The 21,170-nt window shown below is 35.6% G+C and overlaps 1 protein-coding gene across 3 annotated transcripts in view; it reads left to right on the top strand.

Moving 5' to 3' along the window:
- The window catches only part of LOC134540832 (5-hydroxytryptamine receptor 1-like), a 347,216-nt gene that overhangs the window by 79,117 nt on the left and 246,929 nt on the right, over nt 1-21,170 (top strand). For 2 of the 3 annotated variants that reach the window (XM_063383800.1, XM_063383799.1), the window contains one exon: nt 16,729-16,839. The exons of the other annotated variant lie outside the window; for it this stretch is intronic. In XM_063383800.1, coding sequence (XP_063239870.1) covers nt 16,729-16,839 — 111 coding nt within the window. The remainder of the gene's footprint in view (nt 1-16,728; nt 16,840-21,170) is intronic. 3 annotated transcript variants of the gene reach the window in all.

Below are 21,170 nucleotides of genomic sequence, written 5' to 3'. Positions count from 1 at the left end.
TGATTAAGCTGCTTATTTTTGCGTGTTGCGTAGTTCTCGAACGGGTATTTTAAAATTTCTTTATTGGAATCATTTTTTTTGCGTCTTGCATAGTATACTTCAAACATTTTCATGAAAAAAAAAATGCATGGTCATATTCTTATATTGTTCACCTTGTTATACACAGAGATGTTATTAAAAGGAGTCTCTTAGTTTATAGTCGTCTCCGAAACTTCTGGCTTCCAAATTACTACTCACAAGTTTGAATGATGCCGAACATTACGTTTTAGCTACCAATATCACCAAGCACCTACTGAAATAAAAATGGACATTTAAATATTGCCACAACAAACAGTCATCATTAAGCTTATATTAATTACTAAAAACACAAAGTAGCATTAAAACCAAAGGATTAGATTCATATTCAAATAATCTTAAAGATTTTACAAATAAATTTGTTAGTAATCAACGAAATGTACACAAAAAATATTTTTCTGTACTTTTTTTTTTACAAAAGATTCCTTTTTAAACCAGTTTCCAAAAACCTGTTTTGTAATACTACAAGAAACACATTGTAACTTTGTAATACACATCGCTATGATTATTTTTGATATAAAATACGTTTTCAGAGATAGAACTGGGCATTTTTTTTAGCAAAATTTGGCGCATAATTTTATAGTTTTAACTGAAGTTTTGTTCAAGTATAATTTTTTTGAACCAAGGAAAAGATAATCGATTACTAAATAATTTGAACTTATTTGGTTTTGTTATAGAGGAAAGCTATTCATGTAATGGTTGACAAATAATGTTTACTTTTTAAGTTACTGGGACAACACAAAGAATAAATTTCCGGGTTAAGAATCCCTACCCAGTATTACTGTGAACACGATTTTGTAGTGATAAATTGTTTATGTACATATACATACATATACATATCTATAATTTTACATGAATATTTCTGTTCCATTTACCACGAGATTCAGTATAACCATAAATGAGCAGTCAAGATTTTATTTCCTTGTTACATTTTTTTCCCCGTAAATTATTCGGTTTTTAATTCCCCGCATAATAATATAAATGTCGTCCAAAGTAGTTGCAGTGCACATCAATCTGTGATAAATTCACACGTAAGTGGGGAAACCGCGGTGGACGTTTTCATAAGATTAAGGGTTTTCTCAGGGTACTTCCATTCCCTCAACGCTATTCTATTCGTTAATGCTTCGTCATAGTTATCACGAAGTCATGGCAGATGCGCCCACATCGCAATTTATGGCTGCGTGATCTCTGACAGTGTGGTAGTTCTTCTACACAGAGAAAAAGGTATGTTTGAATCAAACAAATTTTTGTTTATATATGGCGTAATAAATATTTACCTGGTGGAACAAATTATTTTGTTAGTTTAACCAAACTCGGTAATTAATAATTTGTTACATCTAACCAAATATACATTTGAGTTAACAACATCATTTTGTTCGGTCAACAAAATCTTTCATACTACAAAATATTTGTTTGAATTAACAAAATATATTTATTTCACCATATATAAACAAATATTTTGTTGAGGCAAACAATCCTTTCTCTCAATGTATCAGCTGTCCCTGTGTTGAAACACGAAGTACTCAGTTTTTTTAAACGCTTAAGGGCACTTAAAAAAAAACTTTAAAAAATATATAAATAATTTTACCGAATCTTTCATTACTCGCCAGTGATGTAAATTTATTGCTTCCCATGTCGCAAATACACATGATACTAAATTTAACGTATAATTCCTTGAAATAAAGGTGAATATGATAAATATGCTAAATAGTGTTTTTAACTACATTTCTGGACGCAAATCGATTGTAGGGTCCTCCAGATCTTTCTACCGGAGTAGCTACGTCGACTTTAAAATAATTAAAAATAATCGATGCATGGATTTTCTTCTTGATCCTTATGACATATACTGTTCTGATGTGAGCCGGGATTCAATATTTTGAGCTTCTCTTCCCGATTTTGTAAGTTTTTACTTCAAATTGCTGCATCTTCAACAGTGCTTCGCACCTTTAAGGTTCTGGTATACGCCATATCCACCAATGCATTTTCTATCCTGAGAGTCCTGCATAAACAAGTACATTGCACGCAAGAACATTCGGAGAAGACATAATCACTCGCCCAAGGGGAGGGGACAACTTGAGAAAATCCACTTTGGAAAATTAGACTTGTGTTTCAGCAGCAAACATTTAAGGGTGTGCTCACACCTTAAAAATGATAAATCCCACTGGACAGCCGAATTCCGAGAGAAAATAAAACAGCCCCTTTGAAAATCCAAGCACAGTTCATGTCCTAGTTGTGTTTCACTATAGCAAACAGCGCAGCGACCCAGGTGGTGACGTACTCGCTTGCAGTCCAGTCGCTCGGGGTTCGATTCTCATTGACTGTCATTTTTTTTGACGTGACGTCTAATAAATCGATGAACGCCGGCTGCACGCACGAAAAATTGTCCCGTTACGCACATTTTCCCGTTACGCTGTGTCCCGTTACGCCCATTGTACGCTCGCGCCGCATCTATCTCTCTTACACTCGATTGGAACAACCATAAATTTGACTTTTTCGAGGCACATTAAACTTGAAACGCTCCCATTCGTTTCCTACTTTTCCTATCATCATCCAATCCTTAACAGAATAACACAGATTGGAAAAAGGTAAATAGCAAACATGTATAAAAGTTATAGTTAAAATAATCTCTTCGTTTAAGTAATAAACATATTTGAATTAATGAGTGCAAATAAAAGTAAATTGTAGATTTCATTTCACTCCTTCTATGTATCCATACAAAATAGTGGTAATTCATTAAAAATTATTCAATTTTATTCAGAAAAGTATGCAATCATTTCATCAATGTTTTGTTATGACGTTGTCACGTTAAACTATCGTCGGTAAACCGACTTTACAGACAACCAATTTTTTTTTTTTATGTTTTAAATAATCAAAATTTATTGCTTGGAGAAAAAGGAAGAAAAAAACTGAATTTTATCTAAGAGACTTTTGTTTGTTAGTGGAGAGGGAGAAATAAAGTTAGATTGATAGAGTGAGAAAGAGAGAGAGAGAGAGAGAGGTAGTTTAGAAAGAGACGAGTGCGGCGTGAAGATGTAAATAAAGTTCCTTCTCAGGGGCCCATTAATCACTCCGCGGCAGTAAATTAAGCTCCGCTTACACGATCCGCACTCCCGCGCCTAGAATGGGAAGTTTTAAGTGCAGCAGTGACGTGGTTCTGGCTGGGTTGAAGAGGCGAGACATACGGCAATGCAATGCGGAGTTATCTTGTTACCGTACAATGAACACGTGTAAACCCTCTGTTTCCACCCGCGTCTGTTATCGTTCCGTCGGCGGCTGGTGGCGGGAACAGTTTTCAAGCGCCTGGTCAGTTTCTGTCTTGGTGAAGCCTACCCCTGATAGCAAAAAAAAAAAAAAGCTTTAACCAAGCTTGATTCAAACTTGCCCACAGTAAATGTGTTAGCTTCAATGAAGCTTTGACTCAAGCTATCTAGTTTTACACATGACAAGCTTGCAAGCAGTCTCGCCACGACAAGCTTGCGATGATGGTTCGTGTTTTAAAGAAGGCTTTAATCAAGCTTGAATTAAATTTGCCACGGTAAATGTGTTAGCTTCAATGAAGCTTTGACTCAAGCTATCTAGTTTACACATGACAAGCTTGCAAGCAGTCTCGCCACGACAAGCTTGCGATGATGGTTCGTGTTTCAAAGAAGGCTTTAGTCAAGCTTGAATCAAGCTTGAATCAAACTTGCCGCGGTAAATGTGTTAGCTTCTATGAAGCTTTGACTCAAGCTATCTAGTTTTACACATGACAAGCTTGCAAGCAGTCTCTTGCCACGACAAGCTTCCGATGATGGTTCGTGTTTCAAAGAAGGCTTTAATCAAGCTTGATTAAAACTTGCCACGGTAAATGTGTTTGTTTCAACGAAGCTTTGACTCAAGCCATCTAGTTTTACACATGACAAGCTTGCAAGCAGTCTCTTGCCACGACAAGCTTGCGATGATGGTTCGTGTTTTAAAGAATGTTTTAATCAAGATGGAATCAAACTTGCCACGGTAAATTTGTTAGTTTCGACGAAGCTTTGACTCAAGCCATCTAGTTCACACATGACAAGCTTGCAAGCTGTCTTTTGCCACGACAAGCTTGCGGTGAAAGGTTCGTGATTCAAAGAAGGCTTGAATCAAAGCTTGATGTGTCAAGCATGCACAGCAAGCATAATTCAAGTTATATGGCACACTGAACTCAGGCTTATATGCTATGTGGGTACTGTGTTTGTCTTTGAGTTTTGCAGTACACGTGATAAGTTTAAATCATTACTTTGCACATAAGACATTAATAGTACGTACAAATTTACTGTTTCAATCAAACTTGGGCTTTGCCAGAATCTTCAAAGAACGTTTATTAGTTTAGTGACGTCATATTTTTGCCGCTGTGTTGCCCAAAATTGTTGTATGTCTACGTTTACTGTTCTTGGTGCAACTTTATTGTCGTTACCAGCCCACTGGGTTCGTCTGCGCTCTATTTTTTTCTGTCTGAAGGATTTCTCTGTGCTGTCTAGGGTATTTGACTTTAATATAATCTCATTTGGAATAGTATCCTTGCATTTATGTATTCATCTTTATTGTCCACTCTTGAGGTTTTCCAAGCCATCCAGTGTAACTCAGCAATCGCGTTATATCCATAAGTAGGGACCGGAAAAATTCGCGGGTTCAATGACCTCCAGGATAGACTCCAATATCCTCTACACACTCGGGCAAATGCCAACTGTTCATTGGCTCCTGACTTGTGAGTCGTCTCGACTGGGTGGCCCTGTGATTCGACACTTCTACGAGTGAGGGTCTCTAATTGGCCCTCAGTCCTCCAGATTAACAGTGAACCAGTGGTAGAAGCAGCACTAAGGTATAATTATTTGAATTTTAACATAACACGAAATGAACCCGCGAATTTTTCCGGTCTCTATCCATAAGGTTGTTTTAAACCAACTTCTCAAATTCAAAAATGACTTAAAGAACAAAAAATATATATATTCTCATTTAAAGTTCCTTCTTTATTATTGAAAATTCTGCAATTTAAGAGTTATTTTTAACCGTGTGTTGTACTCTCTGAATCACCACTTCCTTTGGTACGTCGAGATAGGAAGAAGACTTTTATACTTTTTATCGGCACTCACTTTCCATTTCTGTAGGCATGTGCGTACTCTGGTATTTTGATGCGAATTGAGTATTTGAAATATTTGAGAAGTGGAATCGAATTGCGAATATTTTTCTCGACGAAACTGTATTACACATACTTAACAAAATACGGGCTTAAAGTAAAGAAAAATAAATATTTTATGTTTGTAATGGTTGAAGTGATTAAACGATTGGGCCCTACATAAAACACAATTAAATAACAATTAAAAAATAGCCATGCATAGAACTAATATTGAGCATTAATAAAACCTTACAGAGTGTCTGTTTTTTTTCTAAATTAACCAACTTTATTCAAGCAAGACCTACATCACAACACCAAAAAACTTAATATTTTCATTAGTGAATCATAGGTTCCTAATGTTTTAAAGCTTTGTATCAAACCGAAGCTTCAAAAAAAGAATAGAAAATTTCCTGGTGAAGGTATATCCAATGTTAAAAAGATCTTCGATTGATTAGCTCAGTAGAAGATACCCACAGGCCAACATTTCTGTGTCTTTGATTTGTTTTACTTTTTTCCTGATGAATTATCAAATAACGGGATTGTAAGAAAAAAAATGCTGGTACAATCTCATGAAGAAGAGATTCATAAACGAATAGTACTCAGGATGGTTTCAAAATTCCTTCTACATGGATTAGGAGCGATATATCACAACTAGATAAGCACTATTGATCGTAGCTGACAATGTATCATCGGAACTCAACTTTTGAAGCGCAGTGCATAAATATTTTGTAAACTATTTTGTCCAGATTGAAGTGAAAAAAAAATCATGACTAGTGGAATTATAATTTATAATTTTCTTACTTCAAGGTAATATCTGATTACCATGGTTGAAAATCTCTAAAAACGCTACAACTAAGTCCTGTAGCTCTAAGAACGTTTTCGTGGTCTATGCACCATAGATTTTGTAACTTCTTTTTTAAATATAAAATTGTGTAGCGTATAACTATGAATGATTTCTAAGTTGTTTCCACAAATGAACAGAAAATTATTTGTAAATATTTTCGCCAAAGTTTCCAATTTTTTCTTTCATACGCAGGTTTTATTGAGTATTTTTTTAAATATAATTAAATTTAGGCTTCCGAATCATATTTTTTATTTCGCCAAAGTATTAGTTGAGTTGTAATTGTTATTTAAATATTTCTTAAAGAACACCGATAAAATGGTGTCAAAAAATCTTTATCCATAAAAATGGTATTCAGATATAGGTAATTTTCCTTGCTGTGAAACCCACGCATATCTTTAACGTAAAAATGAAATGACTAAAGGAATATTTAATTGCATGGAAACCCACCCCAGAGGAGGAATTCCACGAATTTTCATAACGACGATATGCAGACTTCTGAATATCAGCGGAGGCTGGTTAGGACTATGGAGAAAGAGAGAGAAAGAGAGAGGGGAAAAAAACCAACGTCACCAGACGTACTGCATGCATCCCTTTGCTCACTTCACTTTTAATTGGAACGGGAAGAGAGAGAGAGAGACAGAAAGTAAGAAAGAATACTTGAAGACATGTACTCCACAATGGAGTGCATACCTCAATTGAACTGACTCAAAAATGCACGCGGACTGGATCTCACTACACATTTCAAAATCTCCCTAGAGCATTTTTCAAAAACTTAGTTTCAAGCTTTCTTACTTATGTATAGAGACCCGGAAAATTCGCGGGTTCATTTCGTGTTATGCTAAAATTCAAATAATCATACCTTGGTGATGCTTCTGTCATTGGTTCACTGTTAATCTGGAGGACTGAGGGCCAATTAGAGACCCTCACTCATAGAAGTGTCGAATCACAGGCCACCCAGTCGAGACGACTCACAAGTCAGCAGCCAATGAACAGTTGGCATTTGCCCGAGTGTGTAGAGGATATTGGAGTCTATCCTGGAGGTCATTGAACCCGCGAATTTTCCGGGTCTCTACTTATGTATTAGTATTATTTATTTTTATTGGGATGAAGAAAAAAAACAGTATTTGAAACAAAAAAAAACATTATGAAGACCGTATTTGTATTTACAATAGAGAGGGGTGGATATAAAAATGAGTCATTTTGTTTTTGAAAGTTTTTTAAATAAAATAATTAATTAATCATGTAAAATAACACGTTTGACTTCGTTAAAGCATTGTATGTGCCTTAGTGAAATGCGTAAATTTAATTATGGCTATCTGCCTCAGATAGTTCCCCTGTGGAAATGACTAAAGTTGTAATAATAATGTAAACTCTCAGAGGTTTCCTTAGAAACCCCTGTTAATGGGTGTGATCTACGTCATTGAAGACATATTTGCAATATTATGATATAAAAATGTCAGGGTCTAATAATTTAAAACCAAGTTTCCGTATTCCAATCTTCAGCAGCTCCTTTAATTTTATGAAATATAATCCGAATAAGCTCAAAATATAAATGCAATCCAGAACTAACAGCAAAAAAAAAAAAATCATTTTCACAAATCCTTGCGAATAAAAAAAATATACTTGATCACTATGGCATAGTTTAACATTTTAGTTTCATAACAATAAACTTCCAAGTAATTGAAAGATTAAAAAAAACTTATTTTACAAAGATCACCAACTTTAACAATGCAGTTCGTTTTTCATTACATAACTTTGTCTAAATGTTTCACGCGTGACAGTATTTTAATACTGAGTTATTTCAATTAATACAAGTGACCTTTGAGTTGATAAAAAATTGAATGGATCTTTGCCAGCAATCTTCATAACAAGTTTTAGATGTCTCCTGTTCTCGTTTTCAAGAATTTTCCGTTACTCTTGGCTTGAAATTCTTGGCGGATGAGAAATTACAACGGAAATATCATACACCGCTTCTTACCAGTTTCATAGCAACCATCTTCTGAGAGGTAACCAGAAAGATAGGGCAGATCTGTCTGGATATTTAATATCCTCGTTGCAAGTTGCTGAAACTTTCCGCGTTTAAGTTGGGCGATGAATTCACGAATTTCATGTCTCTAGCTTTGAGAAATTGAGCCATTTCGTTTCACATAGCAACGGATGTGGTTGAAGCTGTTCTAGTGAACATCAATCATCTAGAAAATTCTAACATGCAGACGAGGTGATGTATACGTAATGCACAAAAGCACAGAATGAGGAATTTACCGAGGAAAAATATTTATTTTTGGTGCTAGAGTTTGCTTAGATTAGGATACCTACTTTATTCAAAATATGATTTTTTAAAAACAATATAAATAATTTTAAAATAGTAATTTTATTCCTAGAATACATTTGACCATTGAATTTTTGAATCATTGAAATATATTGAGATATTCCATTTAAATTTGTTTAGGAAAGAATTAATAAACATGCCAGTGAATTCAAAAACTTAATTTTTAAACATTTCTTGTAACTTTCGTATTAAACCGACACAATACATATCACCTTCCCGTGGCATTATATTAAGTCATAACGGAAGGTCTGTAATTGTTTATTAAAAAATGCTCAATCAAAGAGTACTGATCGTATTAACTACTCTTTTAGCCTCAAAAGTTACCGCTGAATTATATTTAACTTATAGGTATTGAAATATGGATCCTGAAGGCATTTTCAAAGGCGAAAATTCATTTAATATTTTTATTACAATAAACAATTTGCAAATATTCTATTGGCAAATATAACTTCTTTTGTTAAAAATAAAGCCAGTCTATTATTTTTAATCATGTCAATATAACTAGGCATAAATTGACATGATTATTTGTTACAATAAAATAATAACAGTCTTTCTATTTTGGTAAATTAATCTGTAAATTGTGGTGTTGAAAATATTACTTGCATAGCGCATTGTAAATAAAATGTTAATTATTGTGTGATTATATTAAGGAGACTTAATTTGTTTCACTTTTTTTTTAAATTTTAGTTGTTATGCATGTTTAATACGATCAAATATTTTAAGTGAAGGTGTATTAAATATACGTATTTGCTGGAAAACTGACATGTGACCAAAATGTGCTTGGGTGTTTAATTAATTAAGCAATAAATTAATAACAGATGTGAATGGTTCTACCATTACGTGTAGGATATATACTTCAATGATTTTCCAACAATTTTTTTATGTGCATTGAATACAAAATGTGAATAATTGATAAATGTATGTTATCATTAAAAGATTTGTGCAATGGGAGTGCATGACTTGCATGATAAGTGTATGTAAATATAAATATAAATGAAAACGTATGTATGAAATACGTAACTACACACTTAATAAAAGTATTTTATTTCTTTCAGAATTTTTAGTTCCACCTTTAACGTGTTGAACGTAAGTTCATTAAACTTTATTTAAACTTACAATTTCAGAGATATGGTTTTGCAAAACAAAAATATATTTTTAAATTTGACATTCTTACAATCTTCAAGAACGTTTGCTTTCTAATGATCTGTAGAAGAGCGTTAAAGTGAGAATTTGGATCAAAGTTTTGTGTACAGTACAAATAATTAAATGTTCATTTCATTTGGTATTTCCAAATATGTTGTATTAAAAAAGAAAAAGAGAAAAAATTAATTTACACTTCTAAGAACGAAGTAGGTAAGCTATTTGGATACACTAATTCTATACAGTAAAAAATTCCTAACAAAGTTATCATTTTCTATGACAGTTATGGCCGAATGCTGGACCAGTAACTAAATTTCAAACAATGTAGCAGTATCAGTTATAATGTCATTTATTGGCCATCTTTGTTTTTTTATGTGTAGAGTAAGTTTTCAGCAGACAGTGGTCATAAGCCAGATTATTCGCACTTATTTATTTAATCATGCCACTTTATTTTTGTAGTATTTATATTGCTTCATTGTAATACTACAAAGTTATTATGTTTTATTTTCTTGTAAAAATATTCTTTAAAATAATATATATTTTTTCAACTTTCATTTCTTGCCACGTATTATTTATTGTTAATCATACAGAATAAAACAAATTATTTGTGTTTTGTAAAAATGATATTATTTATTTCTGTGTCTGGATCTCTGCTAAGGTATAAAACTTTTATGAGGCCCTCAAATTGACAAATCTAGTTTTAATTTTTTTTAAATGTTTTATGAGAGAAATATCTAATTAATCAAACTAAGACACAAACCATTTTAAAGTACTTATGTATTTTCTTATAAAAATTCATTCATACACTGACACAGTTTCGCGCATATTCAGTCACACATTGCTGACACCAAAGTTAAACTGAAGTTCAGAGCTTAGCAAGTACCTGAACACTAGTGTTTTTTTTTTTTTTTTTAACATGGAAAGGGAGGTTTGAAGTTTGATGGGCTCTAACTTCCAGGTACGTGCAGTAGTCACATACAAAAAAAAATTAGAGTATACAGCTGTCTTGTGTTGGGGGATGAACAAAGAAATATTTCTCTGAGAACTTGTTCCTATACCATGACGTCAACCGAGGAACTCAAACTTGTCAGCAAGATATGACAGGGTCTGTGTCATTAATGTTTTCTTGAGCAGTGAAAGGTAACAGAAACCATTTGCTAAGAAATAGTTTGTAATACTTCAAAAAAATATATTGTATATATTTTACAATACGTGGCTGTGGTTTATTTTTGCATGTATGAAACACGTTTTTCGAGGTAATATTGAGTATTTCTTACGAAAGTTGGAGCAGAATATAATATTTTAAGTTATGATTCGAATATTCAATAATTGGAGATTAAGTTTGTTTTATCGTGGCTATTAATGTGGGCAGTTAATACTGGAAAGTTATTCAGGAAAAGTTTAAAATAATCTTTAACTTTTGGAGATACTGGGAGAACACGAAGCGAAAATTCCCTGGTAAGAATATGAAACCAATATTAAATTAAACACTAGTTTGTAGTGATACAGTTATTTTAATATAAATGTACAAATTTTACAAATATTAATATTTCAGTCCAATTTACAAATAATAATAATAATATTGTGCGAGTGGAGACCAAGCGAAACAGAAGTGAAACTTCTTGTTTTGTAATATTATTCGGTATATATGTAACATAATAATTCTCTTTGGCACTTAGGCTGAGTTCGCAGATCAAAAAAAATATATGAAGTATGCGAGCGCTAAATTATGCTATTGCAAAAGTATTTAAGTGTGCAAGTGGTGTGCAAGTGTAAAATGTACATGTGTGCAAGGGTGTAAGTGTGAAAGTGTGCAAGTGTGCAAGTGTGCAAGTGTGCAAGTGTGCGAGTGTACGAGTTTACGAGTGTGCAAGTGTGCAAGTATGTAAGTATGCAAGTGTGCAAGTATGCAAGTGTGCAAGTATGCAAGTATGCAAGAATGCAAGTGTGCAAGTATGCAAGTATGCAAGTGTGCAAGTATGAGTATGCAAGTGTGCAAGTGTAAGTATACAAGTGTGCAAGTATGCAAGTATGAAAGTGTGCAAGTGTGCAAGTATGCTGCGTCATTCACACCTCTCCCCTGCCATCTCCTCCTCACCATGTTCCTCCACCACGTACCTAGATAATATATTCCTCATGCTATCGGAATTTTCGTAACGCTCGATAATTATAGCCACGTAGCAAAGAAGTTTAACTTAAAAAAAATACGATGCAGTGACTTGTTTGCCCCAGCTCATACAAACAAAAAAAAAATTCAACCTTCAGTAGCTGTGTGGAGCTTAGCTCCTCGTCGGGTCGTTCATATTGAACTTCAGACATCTTCTCTCTCGTATTTGCTCCCATCATGGTCTCTTGTGAGAAGAGAAAAGGGTTGGAGGCAGGGGAAAGAGAATTAGGAAGAGGGGAGGAATGGAAAGAAAGTCTGGACGTGAGGTCAGAAGGTCCATTGTCTGCCCACAGCCACGATCGACCCTTTACTTCTTCTTTTTTTTCGAATTCTCGACGTAACCCTTTAGGTCTGGTTTATAAGCTACGCAAGAACGAAAGAACATGTTCAGTAGCCGCATTTTAAAAAGTACCGGTAAACGCAATAATTTCAAGTATTGTTCAACTTCAAACTATCTCACCTTTTGGCGAGACGGCAATGTTTGAAGAGAAATGTTCTGAAAATTTTTTTAAAATGCAGTCGTTATGTGTAATGAAACCTACGAGTTATTTTTCCTATACACACCATTTTTACACTTGCTAAAACACTGTGAAAAAATAAAGCACATACTCATAAAATTATTGACGATTCATTTTGTTTCCATTATAATAATCAATTATCTAAAGAAACAATGCGATAAATTTTTTCTAATATTTACAATTTTAAATTATAGGGTTGGTGGCATCTGGCAAATTAAGTGCTTCACAAACGACTATAATTTTCTTTTGTTAGGCCTACACAGAAAATAAAATTCTGTATTTTACAAAAGATTACTTTGAAAACCAGTTTCCAAGAAATAGTTTGTAATACTACTAGAAATATATTGTAATTTTGGATACAAATACATAGCTATGGCTATTTTTTTGCATTAATAAAATACGTTTTTCGACATAATACGGAGTATTTCTTACAAAAATTGGCGCGTAATAATATATTTGAATTTATGTTCCATTAAAGAAAAAAATTGGTTGTCTGTAAAGTCGGTTTACGGACGAAAGTTTAAAGTGACAATGTCATAACAAAACATTGATGAAATAATTGCATAATTTTATAAATAAAATTGAATCATTTTATTGAATTATCACTATTTTGTATGGATACAAAGAAGGAGTGAAATGAAATCTATCATTTAATTGATAAATTTACTTTTATTTGCACTCATTAATTCAAATATGTTTATTACTTTACGAAGATATTATTTTAACTATAACTTTTATACATGTTTGCTATTTATCTTCTTCCAATCTGTGTTATTCTGTTAAGGATAGGACGATGATAGGAAAAGTAGGAAACGAATGGGAGTGTTTCAAGTTTAATGTGCCTCGAAAAAGTCAAATCGATGGTTGTTCCAATCGAGTGGAAGAGAGATAAATGCGGCGCAAGCGTACAATGAGCGTAACGGGACAATGCGTAAAGGGACCTTTTGCGTTACGGGACACTTTTTCGTGCGTGCACCCGGCGTTCATCGATTTATTAGACGTTGTCACGTCAAAAATATTTTGATGTATATATATATCTTTGCTCTTGGTATACGGCATTTAGTATGTAGAAGTACATTCGTAAAAATATAACGGAAGTCGATGAACGGAAATGTGTCACAAAGATGGCGTACCGAAGTGTTGCAACATAAACACGTTTAAAGTCACTATCCTAAACCACAGGGGGTATACTAATCGTACTGGTGTGCCACATGAAACTTTAACATAGTGAAACTACCCTGGAATATTGTATTTGGCAAAAAAAATTGTCATAGCTGAAAGTATTCACCAGTTTAGAAATACCTGAGAAATTGGCATTTACTGATTTTAATATATATTCACCTTCTTGGTAACCTCAAGAGTCGTGGTTCAAATCTCGTCACTGGAATTATTATTTTTTTACATTTTTTTAAAAATAAAATTATAACATAATGTTACAATTTATAATGTGGGGGGAACTGGGTTCGTAAGGGATAGCCCAAATAGGTTGCATTACAGTTTTATTGATTACTAATATTAAATTAATGAATAATTGAACTTATAAATGTCCGATAACAAGCCACTGGCACTTAAAAAAATGTTTATTATCAGGCCACTCAATGTCTGTCAAGTTCCGCAGTTCGCACTCCTCACTGCAGCTAGGCTTGACAGTGGTTCGCCCCTCACCTCGCGCCTGTCCACACACACAGTCTCGCGCCACTCAGTCGCACTCTGTCGATCCCGTCGCTCCTCGTCGCGCCACTCTCAGGTAGGGGGGGGGGGGGGTTGGGGTCTCTCACCCTCCTCGCCGATGTCGCACTTCCCTTCGCTCGGGATCCGCTCGGAACTGCCGCAGAGGCTGGCGTCGCTGCTTTAGTAGTGTATGATGGTGCCCTTCTCGAACAGACGAGAGCAGCTGTGACGTGTCGCTTCATCCCGGGCCGACCGGACGCCAGAAGCGTTGAGAATAGCGCCGTTTGCTCACACACGTCATCACCGCGGCGGCCCGCGGATTTCCCAAGGCCGCTCAGCGATAGATAACGACGCCGAGGCAGGACAATGCCATGCAACCGGGGGGATGGTGGGGGGGGGGGGGGTAAGGTAGCGACGACCCTTGTAACCCGGGTCAGGCACGCATGGCATGCCGTACGTCAGTGGAGGCCACGTGACGTCAGTGGCCTGGCAGGGCCGCCAGCCATCTCCGAACCTGGCGCGTGTCGCGGTCCTGTCTGCGTTCGTAACAATAATAATATTGTTGAAACAGCTCAATGAGGTGAAGGTTTGTTTGTAGGAAGTATTATCAGATTGATTTCAGGCATTTTAACAAAAAAAACCAATAAGTACACAAACATATAATTAGTGTTATAATATGTGTTTTAAGTGTTTCAGGTACTTAGTGTTATAATATGTGTTTAAGTGTATTTCAACAAGATGGGCAGTATTTTTGTAGAATTCCTTGTCCAAAACTATGTCAACGCTGGGGTTTTATTGGAGCTGTTTCTAATAGTTTAAAATTACCAGTAGTTTCGAGCAGCTAATAGCTAGAGACCGGAAAAATTCGCGGTTTCGATGGCCTTCAGGATAGACTGCACATTCCCCTGTACACTCGGGCAAATAACGCAAGTTCATTGGCTGCCGACTTGTGAGTCGTCTCGGCTGGTTGGTCTGTGATTCGATCCTTCTTTGGTTGAGGATTTATAATTGGTTGAGATGCGTCCAGATTAACAGTAGGCCAATAGAAAAATCATCTAAGAGTTATATGTATTTGAATTCTAGCCTCACCGAATGAATCCGCGAATTTTTTCGGTCTCTACTAATTGCTGATATGCGTTTGATTGTGGCAAGCAAATTTACTATCCAAGCAGCGAATTCCAGCGGTGGGCGCAGAAGCTATGTGCTTGATTCGCATCCAGAAGTTTTGGCATTTGAAAAACAGGCTATTTTATATATCAGTTTATTTATCACGCTTCATATTATTTTTATAACGCTACGTTAGATTTCGTGTCCGAGTTTGGTGTCATAAGTTTATTTGTAACATGAACAACATGGGAACAACACGGGCTAGTTCGTTAACGAGGTTAAATGTTTACACATCACTGTCGAGTACTGAATGACTCGCTCAAGTTTTTTTTTATTTTGACCATGGAAAATACAGTCGAATATATCATAAACGGGCTTCATTGTGTTAAATAATGTGCAGAGATGATACGAGAAAGCGTATTAGAGAACGGTTTACAAAACTTTAATTTATTGGACGTACTGGTACAACACAAAGCATAACTATACCCGGGAAAGAATCAGAACCCGGAATTACTCTAAACACATTTTGTAATGATACAATTGTTAAGATACCTACTAATTTACAAATATCTGTGATTTTAAATGAATATATTTGTTCCGTTTAGAAGGGGGGAAAAATATTACAGTGGTTGATATTATCTTTGAAAGATTTGTGCAATGGGAGTGCATGACTTGATGTAAGCTTTTGGACATACGCCATTGCTAAGCACATGTATGTCTGTAGAAAAAAAAACTAGAAAAAACACAAAAGACTGAATTTGTGTTTCTGTATTTTGTGTTTTTTGTAGTTTTCTTCTACAGACATACATGTGCTTAGCAATGGCGTATGTCCAAAAGCTTACATCAAGTTACAGTGTGTGAGTTTCACTTTTTTAGCTAGCCAAGGGCGTTCCAGAGACAGCAGTTCGTAAACTGGGCCAAAGAAAAATAAAAGTTTTGGCGATCACTGAAGGATTCTGAATAGCTCTTTGCGACTTGGGGAGGGGGTGAATGGTGCATTAAGGTGCAGTCCCAGACAAGACAGCCGACAATAGGGCGAGGTCGGGGATTTTTTTTTTTTTAAGTCTGGGACGACGCCAAACTGGCCAGTAGGTCAAAACCGAGGGAGGCTACATTAGCAAAAACCTTCCATTACTTACGAGCCAAGTCTACCAGCCACTATAACGTGTGTCATCCTTAGATTTCAGTCTGCATTCAAAAGGGCACTTACTCTTGCCTTTTCAAAGCAAAAAATTCACGCTATTAGCTTCTGTTCTGGTTTCGATGTGTTCTGTTGGCAGATACACGCCAAAGAACACTAATGTTTAAGACACAACTTGTACTGCAATGAAAATAAATATTTTTGATGCACCTCAAATGTTGTATTTTGTAAAGCCAAAATTTTGACTAATAATTTTGAAAATACACACACCTGTTGTATTTTATCAAGCTCATTTATATCGTAATATCCATGTTTTATTCCTACAAATTCTTAATTAAATACTCTGCATTTGGTTTCAGCTGTTTTTGTTAACGTAGTTTAATACTAAATATTTTTTTTTATCTTTTCAGAATAGAACATAATTTTATAAAATGCCTTGTTATTAAATACACCGACTGCTACAAATACTTTCTCTTGTGAAATGATAGTTGGTGTTCAGCATTGAATTTTGAATGGTAATTTGATTAAAATAATGCCCATCTTGTTAAAATTCATCAAACAGTTAAATACTACAATGTTGTTTTCCTTTGGCTTTGCGAACTTAGGTTCACGCCATCCGCCACAGATGGCAGCACCCGTGGTTACACAATTCCGCGTTCCATGCGACTCCCGTTCCAGTCACGAAATTTCTCCCACCAATTGCAGCGCACAGAGAGGTAAGATGTTTTACACATGAAAAATTCCACGCCACAAAATCTTTTAAAGCCGATGTGGCGTTTGCCATCCCTCCGCTTTAAGACGGTCACCCCCTGATCGAGTAAAGAGAAGAGTTAATCCGCTGGCGAGAAACCGGCGCATTCGTCCAATGCAATCGAGGCTTTCAGGACGACTAGCGAAGAGACTAGACGATCCATTCACCTAGTTTGAACCCAAAGAGCTTTCAACTCCTTTTTGCTCGGTAGGGATTATGTTAGGAAAGAAGAATTTTTTTTTCTTTTCTCGGTCGGCTATCTTCGTCTGCAAAAAAAAAATGTTCCGAGGATTAAATTTGGCAGGGAAATCTCTGTCCGTTAAAGTATTTGTCCTCATTGAACGTAGACAACCAAGACAGGGCAATTTCCCCGGGATACCGCAGTTCGTGACGGTAAACATTCACGTTCGTAATGGATTCCATGCGGCAATCGAAATAAACCACGACGATTGTCCTTGTTCCAGTTTTCTAAAGTGGAGAAAACTTTAAAAAAGAAAAAAAAAACTATATGTGAGCGAGTCTTTCAGTAATGTGTAAACATAATGACCTCGTTAACGAGAAATTCAAGCTTTCTCAAGTCGCAAATAAACGTGTAGGCCCTAGAACGAAACTCGAGACACTAAATTCAATATGAGAATTCTTTCAAATAATGCCGAGTGTGATAAATAGGCCATGCGGTAAATTTTTATTTCCACCTTTTTTGAATTCCAACTTTAATTCTTTTTTTTACATGATTTTACTAGTGATTTCCAGGGTGAGCTGTAAAACAGGAGTATCGAACAAATGCCTCAACTCTGAACATGTGACCTTTTTCCCCTAGATCGGAATCATAATCACCTGTTTTTTTTACGGTTATACTTATTTTTAGGCGCGTTGATGTTGACATTTTAGTATGCACCAGAAATTAAATGAAATAAGGGTGCATTACGCAACGGACATTTTACTGGTTGAAAGTCCGATGCGCGTTCATGCATAAACTGCTACAGCCACGAGCCTATGTTGTCAATATTGCGGACCCACTTGTGGCAACATGCGGGAAGCCTACGATTCACTCGTCCTTCTGGACATACCCGAATGGGAAGCTTTCATTTCACAGACGAGAGAGCCACACCCGAAGTTCCCCTAATTTCATGCTCGTTTTTTTTTCCGTGCCACAACAGGTGTATTTATTTGGAATGTAGCTTACTCATACGTCATACGCAGTTCTATCTCATTGTATAAACATGTGTGGCATTAAATTTTTCGGTCGATTAGAATCGGTTAGCTACATTATAAATACTTTAAAACATTGTGGATTGTTGGTTATTTTAGGTAAGTATAGCTACATTAAAAATACTGTAAAATCATTTTATGGTTTCTTAGCAAATAACTTTTTAATATGTAGCTATCCAGCGCTAGGAAACCGTTTACATGATTTCACAGTATCTTTAATGTAGCTATCCTAACCAAATCAACCGTCCACAATGTTTTAAAGTATTTATAATGTAGCTAACCTAACCTAATTGACCATTAGTTATCATGAGTTGCCCAAAATAAACATTCACGGACACACGGCAAACGAAAAATATGGCGGCGTACAAATAAATACCGTTGCCTTGTTTATCGTATTTCCTTTTATCAACACCGCCATATTTATATACAATGAACCTAAATAAAACCGAAGATGCATGATCGAGTGTTTGGCTCTCTCGTCTGTGAAAAGAAGGCTTCTTACACATCACGAAGTTGCACGAACGTGAGTATTCGGGTATGTCCAGAAGGACGAGTGAATCGTAGGCTTCCCGGCAACATGCATCCATGCAAGTTTCGCGAACATTATGGGATGTACTAAGCATATTGGTGTGATAAAGTAAACTTTATTACAGTGAGACTATCCTGGCATACATTTTGTATACTTAAATAGTCACAAGAAAATATCATAGAATCTTCCAAATTACCTTTAAATTACCAGCCACAAATGTTGTGTTGGGACGAACATGGCGTAAGAGATAGTTAATAGTTTGTTAGTACTCTAAAGCATTACGAATGTGGTGCTAACTTTCAGGTATTTTTCCAACTAAAATTTTTGTCCGATAAATCCCGGATTTGGACATTATTTTAACAAGAACTTTGATTAAAATACTGCCCAGCTTGTTCAAATTCATTAAAAAAAATTATAAACTAAAGTTTTCGCACACGTTAGAAGTTTTACTTCTATGACATTACTAAAATTTTAACCTTAAACATTTAAAATACATATTATAACACTAATTATATGATTGTACTTTTGTTTTAATTTTGGTTTTAAATGATTCCTACAAACAAACCTTATCCGTATTAAACTGATTTAATATTATTTTATCATAATAATTTTATTTAAAATACCACTTCTTTCAGGTCTTCAAGTATGAATGATAACTTATGTGTGCAATAGTAGTTTCCAACACATGGAGATTTGATCAAATTTTTTACTTAGCCTATCAAATAGTTCATATGGATCGTCTGTGGATGTGTAACATGTCTCTTTTACTAGTTCTTACATCTTATTCTTTACACATCTTTACTGTGAATATTAAAGATATCTCTACAGTATTGTCTTTAATAACAATCCTCAAAATTTTGTATTTCTCGAAGTTCTAAAAAAAAATCAGGTTTTTCTGAGATTAAGAAACCAATTTTTTTGACGTGACAACGTCTAATAAATCGATGAACGTCGGCTGCACGCACGAAAATGGATGACTCATTGTCCCGTTATATATATTAGTTACACACTACTGTGTGTAATGTTTTCAAACTTTAATGCTCTAAAAACAGATAAAATTACAGTGTCAATCATGACTTTTCAAAATGTAAGAAATATATATAAATAATAGTATTGTAAAACGTTAATATTTTTCCGAAATTTTCCTTTTTTCCTCCATACGTTCAAAGCCGGGTAGCCACTGAATTAGATTCTACCTTTTTATGTCGTTTGCCAGTGGTTCCATTCATACTTTAAAATTTGAATTAGTTCACTCTCTTTTGAATCGGTGGAATTCAATAGAATCATTTGCTGAAACTACACCACTTGAATAAGAGTTTTACGTCATACACTTCGCACAATTTGGGCACCACAATTCTTTGTGCTCTTAGTTCATGATGCTGTGGTTAAAAAGGAAAAAAAATTCTGATTTGATGTTTCTTTAAAGGGGAAAAAAAAATTAAATGAACGCTTGATAAAAATTGACGATTGAATTTATTGTTGGTTTTGATTATCGAGCGAAAACACGCAGATCGCAGAAAAAAGCTGCGGAAACTCTGCTTTGCCTTCTTGCGGTGATTGAGGTCGATGGCCTTTTCCTTGGCTGGGGGTTAGCTGCGGAGGGCTGTGTGGTTTGTGGTGGGGGGGGGGGGGGTTGGGGGGGAAGAAAAGGGGGTTGATTGATGGACGATTTGGGGGCACAAGCCCGCCACCGCACCTTCTCGTCCGCCCAGTGGGGCTGATGTAGATTGATGACCTTCCCCCCCCCCCCCCTTTGTTGTTCACAGGCGGAGGCCCTATCTTCCCCCGCCATGCCTGGGCAGAAGATGTGGCTCCATTCGACCAAAGAACTCTGCATTGTGGGGAGATTCCTTCCCCCGGGGGAAACATGGGGGTTGCAAAAGACAGTAGTTTTGATTTATCAGGTATTTTTCCCCTCAAGGAGGTAAAAAAAAGGGGGTTGTCTGTAAAGTCGGTTCACGGACGATAATTTTACGTGATAACGTCATAAGAAAACATTTGATGAAAAATTACATTCCTTTTTAATTTTAAAATATTATTTACAGTTTTTTCAAATTTAATTTAAATAATTTGTTTAAATATAACCACGAACAATTGGTTGAAAAGCCCGCCTTAACCTGTTTGAAACTATAGAATATTTTCTCGCACGGTGGTCGGCCGGTTCTTGCACGCTCGGCTCAGGCGGAACGTGAATAAATTTATCGTGCGTGCAGCCGGCGTTCATCGATTTATAAGACGTTATCACGTCAAAAAATTGTAAGGAAAATGTCTGTTTGCAATAAATGCCAAGAATAATGTTCGCAAGCTTTCACGGTCATTGTCTGAAGTAGCTTGGCTTCTGGGTTGTAGCCGTGTCATTGGCGAATAATTCGACGACGTTTCGGTCGACATTGCAGTCGTCATCATCAGCTAACTGCTCCCTGATGATGTCGACTGCAATGTCAACCGAAACGTCAGTGAATTATTCGCCAAGGACACGGCTACAACACACAAGCCAAGCTACTTCAATAAATGCCGTGTTGATATTTGATATGAAAACGAGAACGACCAAATAT

This window comes from Bacillus rossius, chromosome 17 (assembly GCF_032445375.1).
Source record: "Bacillus rossius redtenbacheri isolate Brsri chromosome 17, Brsri_v3, whole genome shotgun sequence".
NCBI classification, from domain to species: Eukaryota; Metazoa; Arthropoda; class Insecta; order Phasmatodea; family Bacillidae; genus Bacillus; species Bacillus rossius.
Note: the sequence above shows the minus strand (reverse complement) of the source record. Positions and strands in the feature narration are given on the sequence as shown.